The 18,646-nt window shown below is 47.6% G+C and overlaps 1 protein-coding gene across 1 annotated transcript in view; it reads left to right on the plus strand.

Annotated features, from left to right (window-relative positions):
* The window catches only part of LOC111150889 (paired related homeobox 1), an 84,046-nt gene extending 66,663 nt beyond the window's left edge, over positions 1 to 17,383 (plus strand). The window contains exons 3-4 of the mRNA XM_022508570.1: positions 4,121 to 4,302; positions 14,058 to 17,383. Of these exons, the coding sequence (XP_022364278.1) occupies positions 4,121 to 4,302; positions 14,058 to 14,196 (321 nt within the window). The 3' untranslated portion in view covers positions 14,197 to 17,383. The remainder of the gene's footprint in view (positions 1 to 4,120; positions 4,303 to 14,057) is intronic.
* Positions 17,384 to 18,646: the final 1,263 nt, after the last annotated feature.

Below are 18,646 nucleotides of genomic sequence, written 5' to 3' on the forward strand. Positions count from 1 at the left end.
CGGAGGGCCCCCGGGGGCACGGTCAGACCCTGTTTCTGGGGGCAGCGTAGCGTTTTTATTTATTTTTAAGGTTTTAGTCATTGACTTGTGAGAGGGCGGGCACCAGCGGGGCGCGGCGGGCGGGGGAGAAGGAGGCTGGGGGTCGCGGGGTCCGGCGGGGGGGCGGGGCCAGCCCCACGTGGGACTCGACCCAGGGCCCCGGGGGTCGTGGCCCGAGTGGAAGGCGGACGCTTTGCCGATGGAGCACCGGGCACCCCGCGCGGGATTTTTACAAATCGGCTGCAAGCCCTTAGGTGGGCGGACCATGCCCCGCTTCGGGCTCGCCCCGCGGCCGCCGGCCCTGCAGATCCGGTGACCCGCGTTGTTTTCCGAGCGTTTGACGCCCCCCCCCCACAGCTTCCGATTTGAGCGCGAGGCGCCGCAGAGATGATGGAGTCTCTGCTCCCCGCGTCTCAGCTCCTGGGGCTGCTTTCGGGAGTGTCCAGGCCGGCAGGACACTCGGCTGCAGACGCGGGGGGCGTGCGCCCTGCTGGGAGCGGACACGAGCGCATCAGGAGCTGCCCGGGGAGCCTGTTTAGGGGTGACTCCGTGTCTCTGTGAAGGGGGAAGGCAGGGCGCGCGGGACAGCGCAGGGAGCAGCACGTCCTACGACGTTCACGCGGTGACAGCTCGGCTGCACGGAGATAGCGCGGCCGGATTAGTGACGACGATAATCGCCTCGTCACCAGCACTTCTGGAACCCTCTGTGCCAAGTGCGGTTCTAAGGCCTTTACGTGAACTGGTCTGTTTACTCGTCAGGCCGGTTCAGGGACGTGGCGGGCGCCCCTCACCTTGCAGATGTGGAAACTGAGGCACAGAGAGTTTCCAGCGTCTCCCCCGGTGTCGCACAGCCGGAGCGGCTCAGCTGGGACCTGAAAGCAGACACAGTTCAGGCTTTCACGCCCCAGAGGAGATGTGGAGTGAGGCGCGTGTCCGGCCGAGCGCTCCTTCTCTGGCTGTGTCGCTGTCGCGGCCGCAGGTGACGACCTCGGTGTCCTCCGGAGCTGGCCGGCTGACAAGGGCAGGCGCGGATCCGGCCCATCTGTCCTGTCCGCTCAAGGAAATGGTCGTTGGCGTTTGTGCTCGTCTGGGCTTGAGGGATTTCTTCCTGCGTGTGACAGATCTCTCCACCGACAGGACTGGGGCAAGATGGAGCAGCATCCATTGAGGGATGCTTGAGTCGATGCAGAGGGCCCTGGAGGGCCCTTCAGCCGGAGGAGAACGTTGGCCAGAGCCACGCTGTAGGGAAGTGGTGGCCTCACCTTGAAGGGCCTCCCTGGGAGGAGACAGGAGGTCAGCGACAGGGAAGATTGTCTAGACCCCTGCCCGCGTGGGGGCGAGGCCCTCAGCACTGCCTGGCGGGCCCTCCCTGCTGCGCTGAGAGGGACCCACAGGATCTGCAGGGACGAGACTCAGTTGGGTCGTCTCCGTTCTGCCATCCCAAGCACAGCCCGGGGTTTGCCTTCCCACGTCCTTCCCACGTCCTCTTCCCCTCGCTGCCAACCACTGCGCTCCAAACGCGCTCTGCGTTTCCACCTTCAATCCCTTCCTCTCCCTTCACACCCCCCCCATCTTCTGTGCCCTGGGCCTTGCCTGCCGCAGTGTAGTGAGTCATTTTAGACCCGCAGCTCTTTGAAGCGCCACTTTGACTGGCACAGAAGGGCACCCGGACGGGCCGTGCTCGGAGTCTTCCTTTCTTCAATGTGGAAGAGCCGTTCGTGAGCCGGTCTTGCCCCCCTACAGTGACAAACAAATGCTTTCTTAGACGCTGGAGCTATTTTCTCTCCCTCCGTTCTCACCCCACTCTGTTCTGATCCCTCTGGGGGCTGTGGACATTTCGGATGTGAGTGGACATAACTCTTCCTCCCCCACGTTATTCCTCCTCCGGGAAGTCCCCTTTCCCCAGTCCGCACCAGTCCCTTGGCCTTCTTTATGGCATTCGTCACAACATGACACTGTTACGTTGAGTCCTTTGTGGGCCAACTTCCCCACGAGTCTGTGAATCCTCTTGGATGGAAGCCGTATCTTACCACTTTTGCAAAAATTCATTTTTTTCCCTCTTTCTTTTTCCTTTTCTTTTTCTCCCCCTCGAACATCTATCAAGCACCTATTATACTCTTGGAAATGTTTCACTTTGTTGGGGATGAGTAAGACACTGGCCCTCTCCTCCAGGGTGTTGTCGGTGGGAGACAGAGAAGGTAGATGCGCACGCCACACTGTCCTGACGTAGGAGATGATTCCTGCGCTCAAGGAGTACACGAGAATTCGTGATAGACCAGAGGAAGGGATGATCAAATCTGCCCCGGGAAAAGGGGTAAAAATACACTTAAACGAAGCACCCATTCTGCGCAACCCTCGTGACAGCCCCGTGAGTATTAGTGTCTCTGTGCGGTGCGGAGGCCCAGGATCAGAGGCGCTGATGACGGCATTTTAAAGCAGCGGGGCCGGTGTTTTGATCCAACCCCATTAGACTTTAAAGTTCTTTCCACTACGATTCTTCACAAGAAGGTGATATTAAAGTCAAATCTTGAAAAGCAAGTCGTTGGATGCCTGGACGGAGAGGGGGACTGTCACAGGCAGAGGGAGCCTTTGGTTGAGTGTACAGAGGAGGGAACAACTGAACACATCCGGTAGTCCCGAGCCCAGGGCGGGAGCTGGAATGACGGAGGGTCCATGCGAGAGGCCCGTGTGAGGCAGGATGTGGCTGGGTTGGTGGACCAAGAGCTCATTCCTGAGCAGACTCTGTTCTATGGTAAGAAGTTTCGGTTCTATTCGGTGAGCAGTGGAGAGCCGTGGATGATAGAAAGCAGATTCCATTTACATTTAAAACGATTAAGGTAATAGTAGTGCCAAGGACCCATGAGCAGCAAAAGAGCTGGGTGCGTGCGGAGCCAGAAGGCGAGCGCCAGAGTCACCTTCTCTGACCTCTGCCCGGCCCTTCCACCCGCACGACCCACGGGGCACTAGCCGTGTGGTGTTTTACACTAACAGTGCTCCCAGGAGCCATGAGGCTGTCCCACTCCACACCACGGGATGGCTTTTTCCCAGGCCTCGACCTGCATTTCCTGCTAATTGTACCTAAAAGATTTGTTTTGCAGTTTGTCAAACGTACGGGCCTGTCTTCTTTTACTTGACTGGGAGCTGCTTATGAGCAGAAGATAAGCCTCATCTCCCCACTCCCGGCAATTAGCAGAGACTCTGGAACACGGCAGGGACCCCAAAAGCGCTCTCGAATGAGTGCATGACTGCATACGATTCCGTGGCTCTCTGGACGACTGGAGTGGTCATGAGCCAGATGTCCTCGAGCCCAGGAACGCAGCCGCTTCCGACCCCAGCGAACGCCAACAGATTACTTACTCTCGTCGAACCTGTTTCCTCGACTCTGAAACAGAAAAAATAAAACCCAGTATATGGAATGAGCACGACCAGTAGAAGCAATGAATGCAGTGTGCTTCCGGAAGTTTCTAGCCCTGGCCGCTCTCGATAAATGAGAGGTGTGCCGCGAGCGGGGGCGGGTCCTCTCGCTGTAACTTCCTGCCCCTGCGCTGGTGCTCTTCGCAGGGCCCCAGTAAACCGCTTGCTTCGTAGATTCTTGCTGCAGACACCAGTGGATCTGCACACGGAGAACTTTCTTTAAATGTCCAGTAACCATTTCAAAAACTGGTGATATTTTCACACTTTGGAGAATTTTGAAAAAAACTTCTAAAAAAGCCAGTCTCCATGGTCTAATGAGGTTTTTCTCTTTTCCTTGATTACAAAGCAACAAGGGCTATAGACCACATTTTGCTGCCTTGTGGGTTGGTCTTGGATCTCCTCTTCGGGGGGCGGGTGGTGATGGAGGCCCCGCAGGGGCCTGTCGTGATCGTCTCTGATACTAGGGCAGTGAGCTCACGCGGCCCGCCAGGGAAGGACTGTGGCATCTTTGTATCGCTCTGGGAAGAAGGCTGTACCGGACCCGTCTCTTCCCTGGGGAGGGGTTATAGGGTAACCTTGGCCAGGACGTTGGCGTGATTCGTGTAACCTCTTCTTCTTTGTTTCCCTCTCCCCGCTGTGCCCTGCTCTCCTCCCGACACTCTTCCAGGTGTGGTTTCAGAACCGAAGAGCCAAATTCCGCAGGAACGAGAGAGCCATGCTGGCCAACAAAAACGCTTCCCTCCTCAAATCCTACTCAGGGGACGTGACTGCTGTGGAGCAGCCCATCGTACCTCGTCCTGCTCCACGACCCACCGATTATCTCTCCTGGGGGACGGCCTCTCCGTACAGGTGAATGGCGGGCCCGCCCTCCCTTGCTCCACTTGCACACGTTTCTCAGCGGCCGGTCCCGCTCAGAGCTGCTGGTGCGGCGGCTGACATTTCTTACTGGGTTAACCTCTTCAGAGACATTCAACTTGTTGACACCCCCAGATTTTCACGGGAGATTACTAGTTGCCCCAGGAGCAGGGTTTGGGGCAGAAGAGAGAGGGACGGGCCATCAGCCATCTCCTCTCGGACTCAGGAACTCTTGCAAAGGTTTCAAAGATGGGGAAGAATCTAAAAGAAAAGATCATTAAGCTTTGCCCAGAGTCCCTCGTGTGACCATTCAGGAACAAAACTTGACTCCACTTCCAAATTTAAGATAGATGTGTTTCATTACGCTGAAGGAGAAATTTAACTCGTAAGGCTCCAAGTGTAGGCTCAAAGGTGAACGTTATGGTAAAACTGATTTTGAATTAAAAGACAAGAAGGAAGGAAATGAAAAGGAAGGGAGGAAGGAACGAGAGAGAGGGAAGGAAGGGACATCCACAACCATTCCTACCACGCTCATGGCCACAGTCCCTTGTTAGCAGGTGGGAATGGCTCATGATCCAAAATACCTTCCTGTTCTATTGCGAATTCTCACTTCTCTGGAGTGCTTTGGGGGCCAGTTTGTCCGTGTGGGGTTTTTAAAAGTTAAAAAACAATGTGTGATTCATACTAAACTTTTATATTAAAAAGGTGAAAATTTTTCAAGAAGCAAGTAACAGGGTACTATTTCAATTTCTTGGAAAGACTTTTAACCTCCATTTATTATGCTGTTCACATAACACAGATTAATTTAGCCCAAGGGAAGTTGAACCTAAGCATCGTTACTGTTCTTAAGTGCCTTTCTTTGAACCTAACCCTGAGTACTCTTAGACACAGGGTCAAGGCTGCGTGTTCTCTCTGGCCAGCTGCAGTGGAGAAGTATTCACAAATTCATTTATTATGTTTTTATTTGCCTTTTTATTGTGAAGGTTAATCAACGCTTTAAAGAGAGGTCTTAAACTAATTATAGGAGATTATCCCCCAGCTAAAGTTCAGCTCCTAACGTGAAAAGCCACACTCGTGAAATGTAAATACTTTTCAAAATTGATGGTTTTAATCAAAGCATAAGGCCTCACCTCAATGTTCTTTCTGTTCCAAATCAATTCCTTGAAAGAAATGCCACAATTGTATTCGGATTTTTTTTTTAATCCCCCATTGTGCAATTAGCCTGAATTATGTTGGTTTTAGCACTTAGAGACCCCATACCTGGGAAACTGGAAATTTCTCAGCTCTCAGATATAGTAAGCCTTGCTAATTTCAAAAGATTAGTCCTATCTCTATGTCCGATTTAAAATGTAGACTCTTTTCCCATTGGAAAACTTACTAAAAACACATTTGAAGACCATTGTGAAATCCCATATCTTTTAATATTTTAAATAGGTAGAAGACTGCTTTGTTTCTCTGATAAATATTGTTAGCTCACAGACTCATTCAATGGCTTGGGGAATGGATGTGGTTCAACACTTAATGCTTCAAGGTCTCTGGTTTGAATTTGGTCCTGACCAGGAAGTCTTGCTCCTTTTCCTACCTGGGTCCTGTTAGGAGCGTTTCACACCAGCTCTAAGCTATCCAGTTGGCTTCGTGTAGTCCTTGGCAGCCTGAGAGAGAGCCTGAGGGCACGACACTGCGTGGGTGAGGCTGAGATCCTCCCTGAATTAGTACTGGACCAGACTGCCTGCCCCTAAGTGGAGGGTCAAGCCCCAGTGCCTGCATCATACACGCTTGGTATATGGGCATCATGCTGAAATTATTAACATGCAATTTGTGTGTGCCTTTTTTGGAAATGTTCTATTTTATTTTAAAAGATTTATGTAGAAATACTAGATACATTTTTAAAGAAACATTCATAATGCCACCATCTTGATATAATTAGTTTATTTTTGCAATTAGAGTTCAGTATTTTATATAGTGTAGCCTTAGTGTACATATCTTGTCTGCTGTTTTCATTTAAAAATCTTATAAGCTAGTGCTTTTGACTCATTTCATGGTATACTTTTATATAGTTTTTTCTCTTAGATACAGAGTTTGTAAAAAAATAATTAAAAATCGCATAGAATCTGATTGTTCATATTCTGTATGAAGAATTAATCTCCAGATAGAAGTAGAAGAATGATGGTTTAAAACACTAATTTAATCAATATCAATGTTTTTGACCCATTGTTGACTGAAGTGTTTATATTTTGGTTAATTTCTAAAAGTGGCAAGGCTATTCTGTTACTCGGAGATTTTTCTGCTCTGTTTAGGACCAAAATACATTATGGTTTCACAATTTGAAGCTTGGTAGGAAATGTGTCTTGTTTAGGAAACATAAAAGAGAAACAAGTGTTGAAAAGCAAAGGAAATGAGAGACCTTTTGTGTTATAAAAAAAATTAACTGGCTATTTCTGTTGGTACATTTATGTCAAGTTAGTTATCTCACATGTGACATTCATTAAAAGGCATTTCTTTTGGTTAATCCTTGGAACGCTCCTGTGTGCTAGCTCTGTCCTTGCTCTGGTTCCAAAGAAGAAACTGAACACTTGCCCAAGTGTAAGCCTTCAGCCAGCAGAGTAAGACCCAGGGCTCGTGGTGCCCGTGTCTGTCCAGCACACTAGGCCACATCAGCACGTTCTCATTCAGATTCAGGCTTCCATTACACTGAGTGTAGTAAAAAGAGTAAGACTGGGAAACTGTAAACATGCTCTCTGATTCAGTGTCTGTCTCAGATCAGGGTTGCACGCGTGCAACTGAGAGCCGCCTTCTGGGGTGTGTGAGCAACCCCTTGGAAGGACTGATGTGGCTCAGTCATGCGACCAGGCAGAGTGAGCCGTTTTGCCAGAAAGGATAGCTCGCTGGCTTCCACCGCTCTCCCCTGAAAGAGGAGGGGCGGGAACCAAGACTCAAAGTAATCGTTTGCATGTGGTCAGAATCATGGGGTGGGAGAGAGCCAACACATTTTTTTCTGGGTGTCTTTTATATCCAGCATGGTGGCTGTATAATTTATCATCCAAGCTGGGACACTTCGGAAAGTGAAAGGGGAGTGCTATTAATAATGACACCAGAACAACAGGCGTCACCGGGGACATATGGTTCCCCCTATTTATAGCACGACATGGCCCCGTCCGTCCCCTCGAGCATGTTACGGGTGATGACGTCAGGCAGGCAACTGAACCAGCAGGAGGAGCAAAGCGTTCTCCGACACAGACGCTGCTGTCCCGGCAGGTGCCTGCTTCATCTACCCATCGCCCGTGGGGGGAAGCTGGGTTTTGGCGCATGCGCCCACTGCTTAGATCAGAACTGTTTTCCGTGGGCAAAGGAGGGCGCACACGGCACCGGAGGTATTAAGTCCAACAAATCTCGTGGTGACTTCACCTCCTGGGGAGCAGCGACCAACCAAATCCTAGACTTTGACCTGTTATTCTAGATGAGGTAGTCGAGAAGCTTCTCCCCAGAAACATCCTTTCCTGCGGGAGCTGGAGAATGGCCTGGGTCATCAGTGCCAGTTCCAGAGGGAGGACTGGGCTTCCAAGAAAACTAGTGACAGGCGAGAGAGCGGCCAGCTGTCCCTGTCCACGGCTCCCCTCCCCGTCCTTCTCCTCCTCCCCCATTTGCTCGTGGTCACGGTGCTGCCTGACATCCACTGAACGCATTTGGCTCATTTCTCCCTTTCACGCTTTCAAAAATAGATCCTCGTCCCTCCCAAGATGTTGTTTACACGAGGGGCTTCATAACGGATTCTAACGGAAGACACTGAAAAGGTAACTTGTCAGAGGGGGACGAGGGTGGCTGCTGGGGGTAGGGTTCAAGTGGGAACGAAGTGTGTTCGAGAAAGCGGGTCTTGGCAGTTTTTAGCAACGCCACCAGTGAAGTCCTCAAGTGGGGATACGATGGGGAAGCAGAGACGCAGGCGTATGTGTCCTTGAACTTAAGGGGAGTCGCACAGACAAGAGCAGGCTCCTCCGAGATTACGGAGCACGTGAGTCGCCTGGGATCCGGTTGCAGTGCCGCTGCGCTCTGTAGGTCCGGCTCAGGACTGGGCTGCGTCTCTAACCTGCTTCCCCGTGGTGCTGAGGCTACGACCCTAGGAGTAGGGGACTACAGGATACGGGGCAGGGGTCGGAAGAACCGTGTTCTTGTCCTGGCTCCAGCCGCTCCCCAGGCTGTCGGGTCGTCAGGCTCTCATGCAGCCTTGCGTCTAAGGCCGAGCGAGCGGCCTTTCCCTTCTCCACACCTCCCAGGGCGTCCGAGTCCCGGTAGCGGACGTGCGTGTGAAAGAAGACACACAAAAGTCCTCGAGACGAGAGAGAGAGATGCAGCCCCGTGTGTAAAACGTCCCTAGGAGGGGAAGTTAGACGCGGCAGGAGGATCGTGAGCAAACAGCGCAAGCCGAAGGCTAAGGCAGAAAATCAGCTTCTGAATTTCAGAAATGCTTATTTAAATCACAAAGGATCACCTCCAGAAGGATTTATGGGGTCTCTCTTTAAAAGTAAACGCCCACAGGAGAGCGGGTATGGCGTTGGCTTAGGTAGAGCGGGTACACCTGGTTCTCGCACTGCAAAAGCCACAGCCAGAGCCTCGCCTCCGGCCACCAGCATCGCCGCGCCGCAGCGGCCTCGCGCTCCACCGCCTTTGGAAAAACCCCAAGCTGGTGAAACTTCAGGGTCTCAGGATGACACCCAGACTTCTCGGGCTGACAGAGTTGTCTTTGGGGGGAAATTTTCAACAGCTTGTCATCATCTGTCCGAGAGGGCCAAAGAGAAAACGAAGTTGCGTTGAAAACGGAGGCAGGCGCTATTTTCCCCCAAGCACTCCTCTTGTGTTTGGTGATTTGTGGGGCGTTTCGAAAAGCAGAGAGGCAGGTGCCCGTAAGTCTCCTGGTTTAGAATCATACCGTATGGAGAATTTTCCACGCTTCCTTGGTGTTTGGAGCGATCTGAACACGCTCCTTCTCCCGACAACCTTTCGGGGTAGGTTGAAATGATCAAAAATGATTTGTCCCCAGTGCAAATGGAACCGAACCCCGGCGTGGTTAGCATTCTGCCGTCTGTGGCTGATCTCCATCTGTTAAGAATCTCCAAACAAGGAGATGGAAAGATTTCAAGCTTGCTTAAATGTGTCAGCTCCGTACACGTCCCGGCGCAGAGCTGCTGAATCAACAGATGGGCCCCAAGCATTTCTGTTTCGTCTCCGCTTCCGCAATGCACTTCACTTGGCAAAGCAGTTTCTTGGTCACAGGCACAAAGAACCGACATTCTTCAAAACTCGAGAGAAAAGATGCTTTCACCAAATCCTATAAACCCAGTCCCTGTGCTCAGCTCATGTCCATGTCCTGTTAGAGGGGCAGGTGGCTCTTAGAAGGCAGGACCATGGGCCCGACCTGTCGGTGCTGCTAAGCTCCTGACGTTATCACGTGCGTCATCGATACGGATCACTTAGTCTCTGTCTCACTTTCTGATCCCAGCAAGTGTCCTCTTGTGTAGGAATGAGTGCTCGTTTCACATTTTGAACGGTCCTATAAAATTGGTCGAAAATAGCTAATTAACCCTCTTTGCTTTTGTCTTGGGAGAAAACACTTCAAGATCCTCTCTCTCTGCCTAACACAGACCTTTATAAGTTTTGGTGGCGTGAGAAACAGGTGGTCACAACAGTCTTTCACGCTGGCAGCCAGCCAAGGCTCTCTCGAGTCTGTTGTCACTTTGGGAAGTGGGTCCTCTCCAACTTACTTTTCATGCTTTCTTTAAAGCATGACTAAGCGGCTCTAGAGTACCCACTCATTAATTCTGTCTTCTCTGGCCTGTCACACGTCTTGCTTGTCACTGGTGTGTCAACGGACTGCCCGCTCCATGCCTCCATGGCTCTTTCAGTGCAAGTTGAGGAACTAGAACCATGTCGAACTACCAGACGGAGCACAGACTTGTAATTCTTTAGTGCGGGCGCTATTCCAAACCCGGTTAATCGTCTATGAAGTAAGACGGGCTCTGTTCTTGTGTCCTACTTCTTAGAGCTGTGCAATGTGCTAGACTAAGTTGGATCCATTTTTGAAAATTTATAACTTTCCTAAACATTTATCAAGGGCAAATATTATCATTTGTTATGCTCCTAGGAAACTGCAAAACTCATTCATTGAGAGCAGCTGCTGTTTTAATCTTCATGCCCCACTAACATGAGGGCTACCTACAAAGTATTGCACAGTGTCATGAATGCAGTGATACCCTTACAACAGCACCACAGTACAGTTGGACAAGGGTACTTTCTCAACTCTAGAAACTCAGGCTTCCATTTAGTGGAAAGTGTTCCAGTGAAAATCCAATTTCCTATGCAATATGTAACTAATTTGCATTGATTTGGTTTTGAGATGGAAAATGGATTATTTTATGGACACATTAGAGAGGGAATCTCAGTATTTCCAAGAGATGTGTTACCATATGAATGAAGTCTTCAGACTAGTATATCAGATGAAATTAGTCAACTACAAAGCAGCTCTATAAAAATTATCTGTAAAATAGATAATATTGAAGTCACAGCTACAGTAGACGTTTCTAGGAAACGGTGATGATGTCTTCAGTAAACAAAAACAATCCCCAAAGGTTCCAGTCCCCTTTGTCTACTATGGAAAACAGACTAGATCTTTGACCATCAAAAAAGGAGAAAATCAGGGCGCCTGGGTGGCTCAGTGGGTTAAACCTCTGCCTTCGGCTCAGGTCATGGTCTCAGGGTCCTGGGATCGAGCCCCCCATCAGGCTCTCTGCTCAGCGGGGAGCCTGCTTCCCCCTCTTTCTCTGCCTGCCTCTCTGCCTACTTGTGATCTCTCTCTGTGTCAAATAAATAAATAAAAATCTTTAAAAAAAAAAAAAAGGAGAAAATCTCTATTAAATAGGACTTTGCTTGCCTAGAGCCTCAAAGGAAAATAGAACCCCAAGAGAATTAGGTCAAGTACTTGAAAGAGTGATACTCCATGACCACCCACAATTTACCGAATTTTTTCTTTATGCTCTCTCATGAAATTTTAGCCTTTTGTTTCCAGGAGGCGTTCAATTTTATTCTGTTTAACCAATAATATAGATAACGTACCATTTCAGCTCCTCTCTTATGCATTTTAAATGGTACTATGGACCATCTTCAGGATTTAATTCTCTCACAAAAACCTGGTTAAGAAAGGCGGACTGGGTTCATTTCATGATCTGTAACTTAGGATCATTTCCCAAACCCTGTGGTCTCTTTTCCTAACAACTGTCATCTTTGATTTCCTTGAAACCTTGGGTTTCAGTATATACTAGCAATTTTTTGAATGTAGGATTTACGGGTTTGCATACATTTCTGGTAGTGCCTTGAAAGGAAGCAAGTAATTCATATAGAAATTAAATGAGAGTACTATACGGGTTTCAAAAATAAATGAAAATTTTTGGTGTATTACTAAAAAAAAATAAAAAACAAAGAAACAAAAAAACTTGTCCTATTTTAACAGGGTTTCTGATCATTTACCTCACTCCTAATTGAAACCTATCTTAACTGGGGACTCTTTCTGCTCTGTTGGTAGACAGTGGGAAAGCGATAGTCTGTTGTTAGATCTGTACTAATCTATACTAATATTTGTTCATTTTTAAAAGATATTTTTGATGGATCAAGAGTATGTAGTCATCGGCCCTGGCTTTTGTCCCATCCCTTTGATTTTGCTCAGCCTACCAAGAGAGCAAATGTAATAGGAAGGACTACTTCCTAATGATAAAAGAATATTGGTAAATTTTTTTTAAAGATTTTATTTTTTTGAGAGAAAGTGTGAGTGAGAGAGAGTGAGAGCTCAAGTGGGGGAAGGGGCAGAGGGAGAGGGAGAAGCAGACCCCATGCTGAGCAGGGAACCTGACATGGGGCTCCATCTGAGGACCCCGGGATCATGACCTGAGCCAGGACTCTGAAATCATGACCTAAGTCGAAGGCAGAGGCTTTAACCCACTGAGCCCCGCAGGTACCCCTGGTAAAACATTTTTGAAAAATCATTACTCACAGCAGGAGACCGACCGAGATCATTGACATTGAGCAAGAATTCATTTAATCATAGTAGATATCTCTCAGTTATCTCTTCATTAAATACTTTCTTGAGTGTCGATATGTGCCAGATACGATGTTAGCTCTACCTGAGGATATAGTGGTAAACGGGGTCAGAGGTGGTGTCTGATCTATGAGCTTACAGGTGAGGCACTGAAGTAAGTGCTGAAAGCGAAATTACAAGGTGCTCCAGGAGAACCTAAGTTTGCATAGACGGTTGAGAGCTTCTTCCCGGATACGGGTAAGAGTGAAGCAGGTAAAAATGAAGTGGAAGAACGTAGGATTCTTTTGGAACACTTCGGAGTCTTCCTTTTTCTGCCTTAAGAGACACACACACACACACACACACCCCAGTGCTATAAGAATTTTAAATTAAGGATGTGTGTTTCTGGAGAGACCCAGTGATCTGGGACTAATTATACTTCATTAACTGAATGTTCCTGGGTTAATTGCTAGTAAGTGAGCTGAAACGGGCTATTGTGAGTCTTGACCGTGAGTCCCACTGTACGGTCCCCCAGCGGGGCGGCGGCACAGGCTGTCTGCCTGGAGAGCAGCTTTACTTGTCTCTTTCTGGTCTCTTCTGTCGCTTGATCCCCAGGACCACAAACTCCCACGCGGCTGGTCGCGTGTCCTGGAGGGCAGTCAGCAGTGGAGCTCCCGGTGTCCCATTTATAGTCTATCTCATTCCAGGCCTCCATCGAAAGGGATTTTGCTCATCTTAGAAACAACTAGAAACACTTTCATTTAACTAGAACGAGTTCCCTTTTAACCGTTTAGTAGACAGTAAAGAATAATTTGCTTCCAAGTCTGAGAGACCCTTACTTTTTCCTTTAAAAGAAATTCATGGATTCCATTCACGGAAAACCAGCAAGTGCCCATTTCTGTCCAGCTGCTTTTCTAGGTCTTAATTACCATCTCTGACAATGAAAAACAACTTCAGGTTTTTCTCAGGAATAAGGACAAAGAGAAACAGTTATCTCAGAGGCCAGGAATCCTGAACCTGGACAGAGCCTTGCTGGTTCACGTAGGGGATTTAAACAGTCCCCAAATAACTAACCTAAAAGGCATCCAGAGCTACTCGAGTGCTCTTGAGAAGAAGCTACAAAGTCAAGGCCGGCGGACAGGAAGCTGCGGCAGCACTCGGTGCTCGGGGCCGCGGTGTCAGGGACGGGGGCTCTGCTGCTTCTCGAGCAGCTCCCGGCGCGGTCCCCGCCGTCGGCCCGCAGTGTGGTGGGCGTGGAGTCGGCTACTTAGAGTGACGAGGGCACGGCGCCCCCCCTTCCAGACGCCGCGTGTCTCGCTCCCAGCTCCGCGGGCTGTGACAGATGCAGAGAGGCCACCGGCCGGGAAACGTCCCGCTTTGCCGCAGAAGCGCTTTCTCCTCTCGGCCCAGAAGTCAGTTATGCCTCACTGTGCCCCACACAGCAGGTCCCTCTCCCCGCCCTGTCCCGCTCTCCCCTGCACTTCCCCTGCCCTTCGGACGCTGCCAGCCTTTCCCGAGTGCCCTAGACCCATGCAGATCCGGGGCTGAAAGGGACCTCAGAGGTCACCCGTGCAGCCCGCCTGGCCCCCGCCTGGCCCGTGCTGAGACTCGTGTCCTCCCGGGGCACCGACCTGTGGCTTCATGAAACTAATGCCTGTTATTCTCCCTGCTCTCTCCTTTGTCCCTACAGCGCCATGGCTACTTATTCTGCCACATGTGCCAACACTAGCCCCGCACAGGGCATCCACATGGCCAACAGCATTGCCAACCTGAGACTGAAGGCCAAGGAGTATAGTTTACAGAGGAACCAGGTGCCAACGGTCAACTGAGGAGAAAAAAACCATTAAACAGGCCTACGAAGAAATCAAACACCATAAGACACCTTTCCTGCTCTGTCATTTCTTCATCTGTTGGGGAAAAAAAATAAATAAAACAAACAAACAAACAAACAAAAAAACCTGAACTCAAACATTGGGACCATGGCAGAGAAAAGCCGGAGAGGAGCAAAATGAAAATTAGTTCACAATGTTTCTCCTCCCTCCGGGATACCACCACCACCACGTGCTTCCGCGTGTGTTGATTTTGTTTTTCCTTCTCCTCGTGTGCTTTGCTTTAATATACTCCAAGCTTCTTGAGTTAGGTTCAGCCCACCCACCCCCATGGCCGTATGGGTTTCAAAACAAAACAAAAAAACTACAGCAGCCAAAGAAACCACATATACACTCAGAGTCATTGTCTAGCATCTCCTCGGTGACCTGTTTGAACCTCAGTGCCTTGCCCCTACCCTTCTTCCCAGTTCTCTGTATAAAAGCTCTAGGAGCTTCTGAGAAGCCAAAGTCTCTCTGAAAAATCTGTGCCAGACACGATTTCCTGTCTTGTGGTCTCCATGTCTGCCGGTCATGGTAAGGTCTTTCCATCAGCTACTGTTCAGAAAGCAATTATGTACAACATCTGGTCACTGGCTTGTGTCTGGCTAATTCTGAGCTCTAAGCTGTAGATCGAAGCTCTCCTTATCAGCTAGAGTTTAAGCTCTAAGCTGTAGATGATATCGCCATCACCACCACCCCCACCCCCATCCAGGCAATCAGCCATCGTAAGTCAAAGGTATTTGTTGTTTTTGAATGATTTGTTGTCATGGGCTTGACATTCGAGAGAGGGAGAGAGATTTCTTTAGGAAAACAAAGACTGAGTTGTGAAAGGCATGGCCTACATCTCTTTAGTGCCTCAAGGATAGTCAGATGCACACTTATATATATACTGTATATATTTATATATTTTATGTATATATATCTAAAATATTCTTGCAAGCTTGAGTTTGCAGTTTCTCGAACACTACCAAAAGCAAATCTCACACTATCACCACTGTCCTTAATCTCTACAGTAATGAGATGTTTTGGGGGATCTCGTTTCCTTTCTTTCTTGACACAAAATTCTCATCAAGGCCACAGAGCACTTCACAGGGCATCTGTTTCAGAACAGGTCTCATTTTCACATTTGAGCTTTGAATAAATTAGAGCCTATTCGAGGCTATAAAAATGTCCTTGAGTTTGGAGACAGCTCTGGTGGAACAGGAGTATATCCTGATACGTCACGGGGATTACATTTAGAGGAGGGAAAGCCATGTTGCCATCTGCCCCTTCTCCACTCAACAGGAATCTGAAAGACACATGTTTGAATGGAATCCTTAATGTCTTGTCTAAATTCAAAAAATTTAAAAGGCGACTGTGGGCTATTCTTTTACTAATATTTTGAAATAAAGTTTAGTGCCTAGGGCTGCGAGCCAGGACTGACCTGTCTTTGTTTCTTTCTTTTTGTCTCCAGCTGTGCTTTTGTAACTTGTCGGGTGGACAAGACCAAACCACACCACCATGCTGTGCCTCAGTTTACCTTTTTGTAAAATGGGTTTAACAATACTTACCTACCTCACAGGGGTGTTGTGAGGCTCTATTCATTTGCTCCTTCATTCTTTGCTGTGTTCTCTGCTTGTGCAGCACTTGGTAGCCGTGGGAGGAAAGGGACTACAAAAGTATACAATGTTAATGGAAGGATAAGGTACCTGGAAGCCTTGTTTTCTAGCAAGGAAATGCTACCTTGCTGTAAATATACCCTTCCTATAGCCTTGTATGTGGAAATGAGAAATAGGTTTATATTTACAGATCTCTCAAAAATCACATCACTTGACCAAAGAATAATTTAAGATACACAGAACAGACATATTTTTGACATATTTTTATCCTGACCAGGTTGGTTCTAATACCTTTAGTTATCAGTAATTAAAAAGCTCTAGATTGGTTTTGGCCAAATATGCCAACTCTGAGTGACAGGCATGGACTGCTGAGTTTAAGATGCACTTTCAGCACACACTTGTTCCCCCCTTGGCCTAGCAAGTTGAACCAATGGTGGAACTTTTTCAGCCAAACAGCCACCAATCGGAAAATGTATTTTAAAAATGTTGAATCTATACTTCTTTCAGTAACAAGAAGAAAGCCCATCTTGTGCATTTTGCTTCCATCCACTGATTCCCTCTTCTTTTAGCGTATTATTAAAATATTTCTTACTGATGTTTCACGTGGGCTGGCTGAACACCACATATTACTTGCTTCCTAAGGATTCCCTATACTAATTCTTTGGTCCCACTAGCTGCTGCGGATTATCAAGATTCAAAGGAACAGTGTAGACTAACAGACGAAAACGTTCTTTGTGAAATGAGTGCAATCCAAGAAATTGGTGAACATTTGGAGTTTGGACTTTGGGCTACAGTGCAGGGAGCAACTCATACAAGACAAGGTGTTGCTAGGCAAGGGGAATTTTTGAAGAGGGAGGAAAGGAATAGAAGGTCATGTGAAACAAAGTCATTTGAAGCTTTCGTCCTGACATCCGTTTTCAGTAGTGAACAGAAAAGCCTGAACCCAAAACCCAAACGCTATGCGAAACTGGGCAGTTTTGCCACCAATGCCTGGGAAGCGATGACTGGGAAATCAGAGTAGCCAGCGCTGGTCAGCCATAGGAATTTTCATTGCTAGTGACTCAACACCACAAACATTTATTATCTAAGCACCTGATCAAGAAGTATACACATGAGACAAGCACTCAGTATTGTTCATTTATTATTGATTTTTTTTTTTAAGTAGAAGTTTGATATATGATTTAGAGGAGTAGCCTTTTGGCTTCCAAGCCAGGTCTCAAAAGAGGGCCTCAGGCCAACAAAGTTCCAAGGCGTCCTCCCTGCTCCTCACCATCATTACACCCAGGTGCAGATGAAAACATGCGAACTGTCTGTGTCCCCAGTCCCTTCCCAAACAAGATGCTGATCTGTAGGACACTTGGCAGGTTAAGTCAAACCAGAAGAGGTGATTGAATAAAAAAGGGAATGACGCTTAGGGTATAAAGATCTCATAATAAATGTAATATGTAAATTATATCTTGCTTTATGATGTAAAATATACATTGCGCTAGAGTAGAAATGATTCCTTTTCAATAAAAAGAAGAAGGATACTACTATGCGGTCTTTTGTTATATACATTTGAGTCTGCTGATTCTTTTCTCTTTGGACTTCAAAAATAAGTCTGCTAGGACCTAAGGGTACTTGCCGGGAAGAGCGAAGGTAAGAGGGATTTGTGAACAGAACTTTCATCGGAGTGTGGTAGCATTTCTTAAAAATGCAAATAGTCTATTCCTCAAAAGCAAAGACAATGGTGGGAGGGAGAGGGGATATTTATTGGCATAATGCGTAAAGGGACACTTTTATGAGAATTTAGTTAATTTTCACCCATTTCTTTAGAATCCATAATACCAGCTCTATATGACAAAACAGACAAAATAGCACACACATTTATTTTAGAATAAAGAAGTAAGAGAGTAAAATTTAAGCACCTACTGTGTTTAGCACTGGGTGTGTGGTATGGGGGTGGGGATAGAAAACCAAACTGGGAGGCATATGTTCTGTTTTCATATAGATTAAGATCCGATTTAAAAGGGAAGTCCGTGATGAACCAACGTATGCGACAGTCAAGACAGCAAGTGAAGGTGTCAAACGAATAGAGCAGACGAGAGTCCAGAAGGAAGAAAGAAACACTGAGCTGAAGTGAGAGAGGGTTTCATGGAAGAACTGGGGTTCGTTTAATCATCTAAGACTGGGAGGACTGGAGGTGTTGCCTTCAAGTCAGAGAACAGAAAACGGATGAACGTGGGGACACAGGAAGGAGGAATTTGTGTTTGGGGACCATGACAATATGGGCCCAGATGGAATGGAGGGCTTGTTTTGAATCTACGTGGAGGAAAACACTGGAGGTTGAAACTGAGCCTTCATATTGCAGAGTATGGTGTGTCGGGACAGAGGAGTTTGGAATTTTGCTCAGGCCATAGAAATCCACTAAAAGTTATTAAGTAGGAAAAAAAAGTCATGCAAAAAATACTACTACAGCAGGATTGCTGTGGTAAAAGAAGAAGAGAAGGAACTAGAAGCAGAACAGTTAGAAGGGGGACAAAAAGCAAAGGTTGAATAGGGAACATCTTGCAAGGAAAGAATCAACAAGACTTTATGGCAGGAAAAAGAGAATAGAGTCTAAGATAATAATAAATTAAAAAGCGGGAACTAGGAGAAGGGATTACAGACAAAACTGACAAAAACCAACAGAAACGGGAGACCCTGTGAGAGAAGGCAGTAATTGCAGTTTTAAGTACGTTAACTGAATTTGAAAACAACAAAATGTAAGTTAAGATATGAAAGCTTGGCTTGAAACCAAGGTCAAGGATGGAGATAGAACTTTGGGATTCATC

Source organism: Enhydra lutris, unplaced genomic scaffold, assembly GCF_002288905.1.
Source record: "Enhydra lutris kenyoni isolate GAN:26980312 unplaced genomic scaffold, ASM228890v2 scaffoldscaffold24, whole genome shotgun sequence".
NCBI classification, from domain to species: Eukaryota; Metazoa; Chordata; class Mammalia; order Carnivora; family Mustelidae; genus Enhydra; species Enhydra lutris.